The sequence below is a fragment of the Carlito syrichta genome, unplaced genomic scaffold (assembly GCF_000164805.1).
Source record: "Carlito syrichta isolate Samal-C Ts95f unplaced genomic scaffold, Tarsius_syrichta-2.0.1 Scaffold142856, whole genome shotgun sequence".
Taxonomy (NCBI): domain Eukaryota; kingdom Metazoa; phylum Chordata; class Mammalia; order Primates; family Tarsiidae; genus Carlito; species Carlito syrichta.
This window is the reverse complement of record NW_007086952.1, coordinates 314035-325670: the sequence shown is the minus strand read 5'-3', so window position 1 is coordinate 325670 and position 11636 is coordinate 314035. Positions and strand designations below refer to the sequence as shown.

Below are 11636 nucleotides of genomic sequence, written 5' to 3'. Positions count from 1 at the left end.
GCATAGGCAGCGAGACCTCATCTCTACAATAAATCAAAAAATCAGCCGGGCATGGTAGCGCACGCCTATAGTTCCGGCTACTCGGAAGGCTGAGGCGGAAGGATCGCTGGAGCCCAGCAGGTCGAGGCTGCGGTGGCTGGGAGTGGCCACTGCACTCCAGTCTGCGCGACAGAGTGAGACTCCAACTCAAAAAAAAAAAAAGAGTTTAAGTTACTCTCTTCTCTCTAACCTCCACATAGAAGAAGCAGTCATGAGCACAGAAAAAATTTAAGTGTAGGGAGATAAAAACGTATTTCAATAAAACCATCGCACACTGAAAAATCAGCATCAGTGTGATTGGGACTTGAAAACTACTAAGGACAATGAGTATGGCATATCACAATCAGCAGACATAAAATTTAAGTTGAAAACAAATTAAATAATCTTATACTGACCATGTACAGTCAATGGTGTTAAAAGAAAACAACAGAAGTAAAAAAGAATTCTGAGATGCTAAAGCAAGTCAGTTATCCATACAATCTCTGTAAGAATTCACCTCCTATCTGGACCCAGGTACTTCTTGACCCTACCTTTATGAAGATCCTGGGAACTACTCTTCTTGTTGACAGCATCCATGAACTTCTGGACATCTTGAGCTGATTTTCTTAAGGCAGCCATAGCTTCACGGAGCTGTAGGGAAGGGGATAAGGAAAACAAGGTTTTAAATAGTAGCATAGGTTAGAAATAACTTCTGAATTAAGAAATAGCTTGTCAGCCAGGCTCGGTGGCTCAGCCTGTAATCCCGCGCCTTGGGAGGCTGAGGTGAGTGGATTGCCTGAGCCCGTGGGTTTGAGACCCGCCTGGGCAACTTGGCGAGACCTCATCTCTACAATAAATCAAAAAATTAGCCGGGCGTGGTAGCGCGCACCTGTAGTTCCAGCTACTTGGAAGGCTGAGGCGGAAGGATCGCCGGAGCCCAGCAGGTCGAGGCCACGGTGGCGGGGAGCAGCCACTGCACTCCGGTCTGGGTGACAGAGTGAGAATCCAACTCAAAAAAAAAAAAAAAAAAAAGAAATACCTTGTCTTTTAAAAAACAAAACAAAATAAGGTATGTTAGGAAGTTTACGGTTAAGTAGGCAAAGCTGCCCCTTACAAACTTGGTTCAAAAATCAACAATAGAAAATTTTTCTTGATTAATTTCACCTAGATGAACTGCTAAGTTCTACTTTCTTTTTTTTTTTGAGTAGGAGTCTCACTCTGTTACCCAGGCTGGAGTACAGTGGCATGCTTACAGCCAGTACAGTCTCGACCTGCTGGGCTCCGGTGATCCTTCTGCCTCAGCCTTCCAAGTAGCTGGAACAGGTGTGCGCCACCACGCCTGGCTTATTTTTTTTATTTATTGTAGAGATGAGGTCTCGCCATGTTGTTTCAGGCTGGTCTCAAACCTCTAAGGTCAGGCAATCCTCTCATCTCCACCTCCCAAAGTGTTGGGATCACAGGCATGAGCCATTGCACCCAGTAGTTCTACTTTCATATAGCACTCAGTGCACACATTTCTTGGCAATTTCTTTTTGATTTCTTATCATGTCTGTTAGAGGACTGCAAGCCACAGGGCTGATTAAAGGATAAATAATTAGATGCTGATGGCTAAACTGACTGGATGTCAGGTCACCATTTTTTTTTTTGAGTTGGAGTTTCACTCCGTCGCCCAGACTGGAGTGCACTGGCCGCTTCCGGCCACCGCAGCCTTGACCTGCTGGGCTCCAGCGATCCTTCCACCTCAGCCCTCCAAGTAGCCGGAATTACAGGTGCACGTTACCACGCCCGGCTGATTTTTTGATATATTGTAGAGATGAGGTCTCGCCAAGTTGCCCAGGTAGGTCTAGAACCCACGGGCTCAGGCAATCCACTCACCTCAGCCTCCCAAAGGCACGAGATTACAGGCTGAGCCACTAAGCCCGGCTGCACTGTCATATTTTTATCTCTCACCCTTCCTAATCAACCCCAACTTACCTTCTGGTCTTTGGGAGTTCTGTTCCCAGCATCACCTATGATAAGAAGAACTCCAATGAGTGTAAAAGACTTATACTTGGATATTTCTGAGAAATCAAGAACTAAGTTACTTAAAAGCATTATTTTGGGAGCATTACCGATAACAATTGAAAACAATCTGGATAGAGATATACATACATATAAAAAGGTATACGAAACAGCCTGGAAAGATATATAGTAAAAGTCTGGGCATGGTGGCACGTGCCTATATCCTAGCTACTCAGGAGACTGAGGCTCACCTGAATCCAGGAGTTTGAGGCTGTAGTGAGCTATGACTGCACCACTGCACTCCAGCTTGGGTGACAGAGCAAGACCCACACTTTTTTTTTTTTTTTTTGAGTTGGCGTCTCACTCCGTCGCCCAGGCTCACCACGCCCAGCAAGGGAAATCAAATTTAAAATCAGAGCCGGGCTCAGTGGCTCAGCCTGTAATCCCGCGCCTTTGGGAGGCTGAGGTGAGTGGACTGCCTGAGCCCGCGGGTTCGAGACGCGCCTGGGCAGCGAGACCTCATCTCTACAATAAATCAAAAAATCAGCCGGGCATGGTAGCGCATGCCTGTAATTCCGGCTACTTGGAAGGCTGAGGTGGAAGGATCGCCAGAGCCCAGCAGGTCAAGGTTGTGGTGGCCGGGAGCGGCCACTGCACTCCAGTCTGGGCAACAGAGTGAGACTCCAATTAAAAAAAAAAAAAAAAAATTTAAATCAGAATTTCAAGTGTTGTCAAGGATGTGGAGCAATAGCCACTCTCATCTTCTGGTGATATAAATGTAGATTGGTACACTTTGGAAAGCTTTTTGGCCACTAATTATTGAGTAAGGTTGAAATTTCTATATCCCAAGAACTAGTGACCCTACTCTTACAGTATATATCCTAAAAAAGACTCTTGCACGAGTGCATAAGGAGACATGTACAAGAATATTTCTCAGCAGCACTATTTGTAATCTCCAAAAAAAAAAAAAAAAAAAAGAAAAATCAATGTCCATAGTCAGGAAAATAAATTATGGCATTATATATAAATTATTCCATTCATACAATGGAATACCATGCTGGAATAAGCAAATGAACTAAGCATTACACATCAACACAATGTTGAAGAAGTCAACAAAAAAATGTATATAGTATATATGGTTCCAGTAGATGACTCCTTTTCCAGAGTTCAAAAATAGATAAAATTATTTATAGTAAGGTGAAAAGGTCTGTAGAAAACAAGTATAAATTGTACAAAACTGACATTGTAGGGCACTGGCAATTGACCAAAGGTAAATAAGAACTTGAGAAGTGTCTGTTTCTGAAAAACTGCTAAAGCTTTTAGAAAAAAAGGTGGAAGTATGCAAGATGGGCCAAAACTGTAGCTTACCAGCGAAGGGCTGGATGAGTAGCTCTACTGGCTCAAGACTACAGTTCTGGTTTAGAATGAGCAGCAAACCAGCCAAAATTTAGTAAGGAGGCCTGCACATGAACACCTGCAGTGGTGGGGGGGCCCGCAGCTCCAGCCCGTGCTTTACTTTTTGCTGCACCAACATAGTCATGCTGAAGAGAAAGTCTCCAAAGAATACAGAGGGCAAGATGGATCCAAAGTAACTAAACAAGAGCCCCAAAGACGGTTTGCCAGATTGTTAGCAAAACCTGCACCACCAAAACCTGAGCCTAATCCAAAAAAAACCTCTGCTAAGAAAGAATCTGGAGCAAAGATTAATAGAGATGTTAAAAGAAAGGAGGAACTGCAGGAAGCTGGAAAGGAAGGCACAGAAAACAGAATCTCTAGATAACAAGGGAGGATAAATTGTCATGAAAAATTGGGGTTGATTTCATGTATCTCTTGGGATTCTTTTTTTTTAGATTCAGGGGTTTCATATGCATGTTCACTACATGGACATACTGTGTCAGATTGGTAGGAACTGAGTCTCAGGTGGCCCATTCCCCAGATAGTGGACATTATACCTCGCAGGTAGTTTCTAAGCTCTAATCCTCCTCCTCCTCCCCCCTTATTGGTATCCCCAGTGTCTACTGTTTCTATCTTTCTGACCATTCAGCTCCCACATGAGTTAACATGCGGTTTTTGGTTTTCTATTTCTGAGTCAGCTTACTTAGGATGATGATCTCCAGTTCCATCCATGTTGCTGCAAAGGACATGATTTCATTCTTTTTTATGGCTGCAGGACAACTTTTGAAAGCTATTTTCATCAAGTATTCTGTAAATGCTAATTTTTTAGGACTCTTATTAGTTGGCAGGCACAAATATATAAGAATGGACATTTTACCCTCTCATAGCCATGCTTTTCAATAATTTCCATCATTCTCAAGGAAAATAAATATCAATTTAATATAGGAAGCTGTGTGTATCATTGATTCAGTATTCTATGTACTCGCTTTAAAAATTTAGTCCTAGCCAGGCTCAGTGGCTCAGCCTGTAATCCCGCGCCTTGGGAGGCTGAGGTGAGTGAATTGCCTGAGCCCGCGGGTTCGAGAGCCGCCTGGGCAACTTGGCGAGACCTCATCTCTACAATAAACCAAAAAACTAGCCGGATGTGATGGTGCGTGCCTGCAGTCCCAGCTACTTGGAAGACAGAAGCGGAAGGATCACCAAAGCCCAGCAGGTCGAGGCTGCAGTGGCCCTGAGGGTACCACTGCATTCCAGCCTGAACAACAGAGTGATACTTCAATTAAAAGAATAAATAAATAAAATTAAAAGTTTTCTTGTCTGAAAAGAAAAATTAATCAGGAGATCCTGAAAATCAGAGAGCTATAAAAGGGCTGAAATATGGTCTTCACACATTCATGGCTGACTGCTTACCTATGTGTATACAAAGACCCAAGAAAGCCTTGTGAAAAAGAAAAAGGCAAAGCCAAGGAAGACTGAAAACTAAATGCAACTCTGAATGCATTCCCCACACCTCTATAAAACTCACTGATGAAACTACTTAAAAAAAAAAAAAAAAGTCAACACTTAGGAAGCAAGCTAAAAAATAAAAACTTAACATAAAAAACTGTACAGCGACATCAGTACCTACACCCTGCAGAGAAGATGGCTGGCAGTTTAAGTACAAGACAATTATTTAACAAAAAAGAGAGAAGAGCCAGGCTCGGTGGCTCAGCCTGTAATCCCGCGCCTTTGGGAGGCTGAGGTGAGTGGACTGCCTGAGCCCGCTGGTTCCAGACCCGCCTGGGCAGCGAGACCTCATCTCTACAATAAATCCAAAAATCAGCCAGGTGTGGTATTGCATGACTGTAATTCTGGCTACTCGGAAGGCTGAGGCGGAAGGATCGCCAGAGCCCAGTGGGTCGAGGCTGTGGTGGCCAGGAGCAGCCACTGCACTCTAGTCTGGGTGATGGAGTAAGACTCCAACTCAAAAAAATAAAAATAAAAAACCAAATGGAATTAGAACAGAAGAGTCAATGGGCTAGAATATAGGTTTCTACCTAAAGAAATTATCCAATGCAAAGCACATAGAAAAGATTGAAGAAAAATGAACAAAGCTTCAGAGCTCTTTGAGACAACACCAAGCATTCCAACATATATCTAATGGGAATCTCAGAAAGCAGAGAAAGAGAAAGGGACAGAAAAAACATAACAAGAAATAGTGGGTAAAACACTTATAAATTTGGTGAAAAACTTTAACCTACAGATCCAAGAAATTAAATGAACCTCAGGTAGGAAAAAGAGAGAACTACATCTAGATACATCCTAGTCAACTACTAAGGCAAAAAGAGGAAAAAAAAAAATTTTTTAAGAGATAGTCTCTGTCACCCAGGCTGAAGAGCAGACTCAACCTCTTAGGCTCAATTGATCCTCTAGCCTCAGTCTCTTAAGTAACTGGGACTACAGGCATGTGTCATCACACTTGCCTCTTTTAAATTTTTTTTATAGAGATGAAGTCTTGCTATGTTGCCCAGGCTGGTCTCAAACTACTGGCCTCAAGTTATCCTCCTGCCTTGGCTTCCCAAAGTGCTGGGATTAAAGACATGAGCCATCACATCTGGCAAAATAAAATCTTAAAAGCAGCAAGACAAAAATGACTCATGTATGTTACAAAAATATAATTTCATCTGACTTTCCATCAAAAATAATGGAGGCCAGAATGAAACTGAAAGCACAACGTAAAAAAAATTTATGAGATGCTTAAAGGAAAATTAATAGCTTTATGTGATTAGAAAGGAAGAAAGGTCTAAATTCAATAATGTAGGCTTTTACTTGAAGAAGCCAAAAAAAGAAGAGCAAATCAAATTCAGGTAAGTAGAAGGAAGAAATAACGATCAGACTGGAAATCGATTAAATAGAAAACAGAAAACAGTAGAGGGGAAAAAAAAAATCAATAAACCCTAAAGCTGGTTATTTGAAAAAGAGCCAAAAATTGTTAAACATTATACAGACTATTCAAGAAGGGGAAAACATAGAAGATCCAAATAACCAGTATTATCAATGAAAGAAGAGCCATTACTACATAACCTACAGAAGTTAAAAGGGATCAGAGGAAGCAGGGCTCAGTGGCTCAGCCTGTAATCCCACGCCTTTGGGAGGCTGAGGTGAGTAGATTGCCTGAGCCCGCGGGTTCGAGACCCGCCTGGGCAGCGAGACCTCATCTCTACAATAAATCAAAAAATCAGCCGGGTGTGGTAGCGCATGCCTGTAATTCCGGCTACTTGGAAGGCTGAGGCGGAAGGATCGCCGGAGCCCAGCAGGTGAGGATGTGGTGGCCGGGAGCGGCCACTGCACTCCAGTCTGGGCGACTGAGTGAGACTCTAACTCATAAAAAAAAAAAGGGATCAGAGGAAACTGAACAACTTTATGTCAATAAATCACAGGTTAGATGAAATGAACAAATTCCTAGGAAAACACGAATTACCAAAACCAACCTGAGAAGAAATAGAAAATCTAACAGGCATCTATCAGGTAAAGGAAATGAATTGGGAATATAAAACTGTCACACAATAAATTCAATATGGTACCTTGAATTAAATTATAGAAACTATCCAAAAAGTGAATAAAGCCTGGAGTTTAAATAAAAATAATATGCCAATGTTTGCTTCTTAGTTTTAACAGATTTACCATGTAACATATTAACACTACAGGAAACTAGATGAAAGGTATGTAACTCTCTGCAATATCTTTTAAATTTTTCTGCAAATCTAAAATTTTTCCAAAATAAAAAGTTTATTTAGAAAATCTTTCCAGCTGGGCACAGTTGCTCATGTCTGTAATTCCAGCACTTTGGGAGGCAGAGGCAAGAGGATTGCCTGAGTGCACAGATTCGAGATTAACCTAGGAAACATGGCAAGACCTCATCTCCACAATAAATTAAAAAATCAAGCCGGGCTCGGTGGCTCAGCCTGTAATCCCGCGCCTTTGGGAGGCTGAAGGTGAGTGAATTGCCTGAGCCTGCGGGTTCGAGACCCGCTTGGGCAGCGAGACCTCATCTCTACAATAAATCAAAAAATCAGCCAGGTGTGGTAGCGCATGCCTGTAATTCCAGCTACTTGGAAGGCTGAAGCGGAAGGATCGCCAGAGCCCAGCAGGTCGAGGCTGCAGTGGCTGGGAACGGCCACTGCACTCCAGTCTGGGCGACAGAGTGAGACTCTAACTCAAAAAAAAAAAAAAAAAAAAAATTAGTTGGGCATGGTAGCTCCAGCTACTTGGTAGGCTGAATTGGAAGGATTGCCTGAGCCCAGCAGGTCAAGCTTACGGTGGCCATGTGCATGCCAACAGTGGGTAACAGAGTGAGGCTCCAACTCAAAAAAAAAAAAAAAAAAACCCTACGAAAAACAGCAAAAAATAAACAACAAAAAACCCCCCTACAGCTAACATCATAATCAACAATTAAAGACCAAATGATTTCAGTTTAAGATCAAGAAAAGGAAGCCAGGTGCAGTGGCTCACACCTGTAATCCCAGCACTTTGGCAGGTAGAGGTGAGAGGACTGCCTGAGCCCACAAGTTTGAGACCAGCCTGGGCCACTTGGAAAGACCTTGTGTCTACAATAAATCAAAAAAATTAGCTGGGCGTGGTGGCACATGTCTGTGGTTCTAGCTACTTGGAAGGCTGAGGCAGAAGGATCACCTGAACCCAGCAGGGTGAGGCTGTAGTGGCCCTAAGCGTGCCACTATGCTCCAGCCTGGGCAATAGTGAGACTCCGAATAAAAATTAAAAAAAAAAAAATCCCTTATTCAACACTGCACTAGGTTCTAGTGAGTACAATCAAGGAAGAAAAAGAAACAAAAGACATCCAGAGTAGAAAAAAAAGAAGACTGCTTTATTTCCATGATTTAGTTTTAGAAAATACTAAAGAACCAGCAAAAAACTACATGAGCTTAATGAGGTTGCAGACTACAGGATCAACAGAGAAAAACCTGTATTTTTATAGCCTAGCAACAATACATACACTTACTTACCACAAGACTTAGCAATTCCACTCCTTTGTGGAATACCCAAGAATAGAAGTTACATAGAATGGGAAAAGGTTTGTAATGAAATCAGGGTGTACTCCATAGGAGATATCTATGATACTTACAATGTAGTCTTTTTTTCTATGACAGACTAGTGAGACAATTTGGAATATGGAGTAAGTAACAACGGTTCCTCTTCTCTTCTGTTTTTTTTTCTATCTGCTCTTCTTCTAGTGTTTCAATTTCAACCACCAAGACTGTCCTATCCAAAGCCTCATCCCTTACCTGAATCAATACTGAGGACATCATCATCTTCATCAGGAATCTCAATTATTTCTGTAGGCCGGGAAGCTTCATCCTCAGAGCTACTGTCCCGGTACTGTAGTCCCAGCTTGGAGTAAAAGTCCTTCACCAAAGACTCACAATTAGTCACTGCCCTAATATTGGAACACATGTAGAAAAGGTCAAAGCCAACAGATGAAGCAGAGGTATAGAAGCCATCAGAATTTATATATACGTCCTATAGATTACCCTCAACTTATAATGGTCATACTCCAAAATGTCTCTGCTTAGAATTTAGAAATGTTTTTCCCATGGGAAAACATTTTTTTTTTGTTGGGTTGAAGTCTCACTCTGTCGCCCAGACTGGAGTGCAGTGGCACGCTCCCGGCTACCGCAGCCTCGACCTGCTGGGCTCCGGCCATTCTTCTGCCTCAGCCTTCCAAGTAGCTGGAACTACAGGTGCACACTACCATGCCTGGCTAATTTTTTTGATTTATTAAAGAGATGAGGTCTCTCTATAATAAATTGCCCAGGTGAGTCTCGAACCCGTGGGCTCAAGCAATCCACTCACCTTGGCCTCCCAAAGCATGGGATTACAGGCTGAGTCACCGAGCCTGGCTGGGAAAACATTTAAATAGTGGTCTGGCTTCCAGACTAAAGATCCACAGTTACAAAAGACAGCAACTCTTTACAATCCTTGAAAACAATTGCTTTATTTCCCTCGTAAAATCATCTAGAGAGTGAGGATTGTAAAGAGTTGCTGTCTTTTGTAACTGTGGATCTTTAGTAAATGTCTAAACTCCCAGAAGATTTGTTTATAGTGTCCTAGTTGTCAGTTAGAATACAGCAGGAAGAAGGGTTAGGGACTAAAGACTTGGACTCTCCTACTGCTCATCATATGTTAGCCCGTGATTGATGAAAGTTCTGTTTAAGAGTAAGGTTCTAAACAACTTTGCTTTGTAAAGCCTAAAGCGCTTGGTACAATGTCATGAGTAATTATACTCTAAAGATGTCTCCCCATGGAGAGATTTCCTTCTATTTCCCATGTGGTCCTTACCTGGATGCATCATCAAAAAGCTGGTCAACATGAGCCACCTCCGATTCTTTCTGTATTACCCATGTCTCCAACTCTGCTAGCTGCTTCTTGCGCAGTTGTACACATTCCATCTTCTCCAGTTCTTCATCAATGAAATGCCGAAGTTCCTCCATAGAGATACCCAGTTCATCAACCACTGCCTGTTGCAGCTCTGCAATCTCTTCAGACTCCATTGCAGCTGTTGCTGCATCCAAACCAATGCACCTGGGAAGGGAGGACATACTTTTGTCCTCTGCATGGAACAGAAAACTAAAGTTAAATTGGAGTCATTATATCCACTATTAATAGAGAATTTCAGTTACCCAATAAAAATGATTCCTACTCTGCTACCTATTATTCAAATAGTCTATGTTCTCTCTCCTCATCCTCCAGACTCTGAGATTTTATAAAGTTCTCATTTTCTGTTATACATTAACAGGCCTGAGTAAGATTTCAAAGTGTGAGAGTGCACAGACAACATTAATTGTGCATTACTAAAAATAATGTCTCGGGAAACTGAAGAGAACCAATCTCCACAGAAAGATACTTTTGTGATCTAATGTGTCCCTTAATTGACTAACATGATAAATCCTTGTCTATACGTTATGCGTAATTTGAACAAAATCCCCACCTGGGGAGGGAGTGATCTGTGACTCTAATTCGGTGTTTTCTCTTTCATTACTTGTTCCTCTTACATTATTTTGCTTCCATGTGGACATTTAGTTTTTAAAAGTCTATGATGGTCAAGCACACAAAAGCTTGTAGCAGAAATATTTCCCCAAAGTAAAGGGAAGGAAAGCTATACGGCAATAAAATGTAACTAGCATCCACAATCCGAACGCAGCACACGTTCTTGTTAACTGCTTTCTCTTTTTATCAAACGGCTAAAGCAAAACTAATTCCAGAATGTCCTACGACCCCAGTGCCAGTCCTCAGCGCCTCCATTTTTAACTTGCCCACACGCTGGCCTACCCCTGAGCTGGCGAAGGGTGCATCACACTCATCCGCAAACCCAGCCCAGCTCCGCCTCTGCTCAGCTCTCGGGAAGACATCCTTCCCACCCTCGCCCGGCCTCCTCCCAAAACAAAACATCCCAAGTAAGCCTTTGGTCACCAAATAACTCAACCGTATTCCCCACACTTCCCTGCTTCCGTCGGTAAAGGCCCTTTTTCACCAACCAGACCCCAGACTCTCAATTCAGGGGTCGACCCCGAAAGAAAAGAGCGAAACCGAAGGCAAGAGGGAGAAGGGGGAGGGGAACAAGCGTGGGAGAGGGAAGGGGAAGCAAAAGAGACGCCCGGAAGCAAACCTCCAGTGCCGTTCCGGTCACCGCGACGGTAGCCTGACGGGGTCAAATCCAAAACCGCGGGGCGGCCCTCTGAGGCTACGAAAACTAACGTGAGCACGCATGCGTTAAGACAAAGCCTTCCCGGGCACACGTGAGAAGCAACTGGCGGGCAAAGTAGGCGTGGCCAAGAGGACATCACGGAGGCCCAGCCTCTCCCACCACCCCCGCTGGTGGCCGCAATGGTACGATTTCTGTGTGAAGTTGGCGAACCCTCCTAGGCTTCGTTTTTTTCTCTCAGTTTTACTTGAGTTTGTTTTTATTACCTAAGTCTTAAAAATTGTAAAGGATATCAAAATATAATAAGGACGTGATATTTTCTTCCCCATCACTTATTATTCCGCTCCTTTGAGGTAAAACAGCTTAGTTTTCTAGCCTTGAAATATATACAAGTTCATGTATATATTTTTTTGTTTTCTTTTTTTTTTTTTTAATTTTTCATTATAAAGATGTGAGGTACAATTCAGGGTTAGATATATAAACATTGATCATGGAGGTACCCTTGTTGGTGAGGTATGCCCCT

General features: G+C 42.7%; 1 protein-coding gene and 1 pseudogene across 1 annotated transcript in view; one reads left to right on the top strand and one right to left on the bottom strand.

Annotated features, from left to right (window-relative positions):
• Nucleotides 1–11087, bottom strand: part of SETDB1 (SET domain bifurcated 1) — an 18259-nt gene extending 7172 nt beyond the window's left edge. The window contains exons 1-5 of the mRNA XM_021708526.1: nucleotides 10909–11087; nucleotides 9751–10021; nucleotides 8697–8848; nucleotides 1993–2027; nucleotides 570–669 (exon numbers count right to left, since the gene is read on the bottom strand). Of these exons, the coding sequence (XP_021564201.1) occupies nucleotides 570–669; nucleotides 1993–2027; nucleotides 8697–8848; nucleotides 9751–10010 (547 nt within the window). The 5' untranslated portion in view covers nucleotides 10011–10021; nucleotides 10909–11087. The remainder of the gene's footprint in view (nucleotides 1–569; nucleotides 670–1992; nucleotides 2028–8696; nucleotides 8849–9750; nucleotides 10022–10908) is intronic.
• On the top strand, nucleotides 3558–3799 carry LOC110594809 (annotated as a pseudogene).
• Nucleotides 11088–11636: the final 549 nt, after the last annotated feature.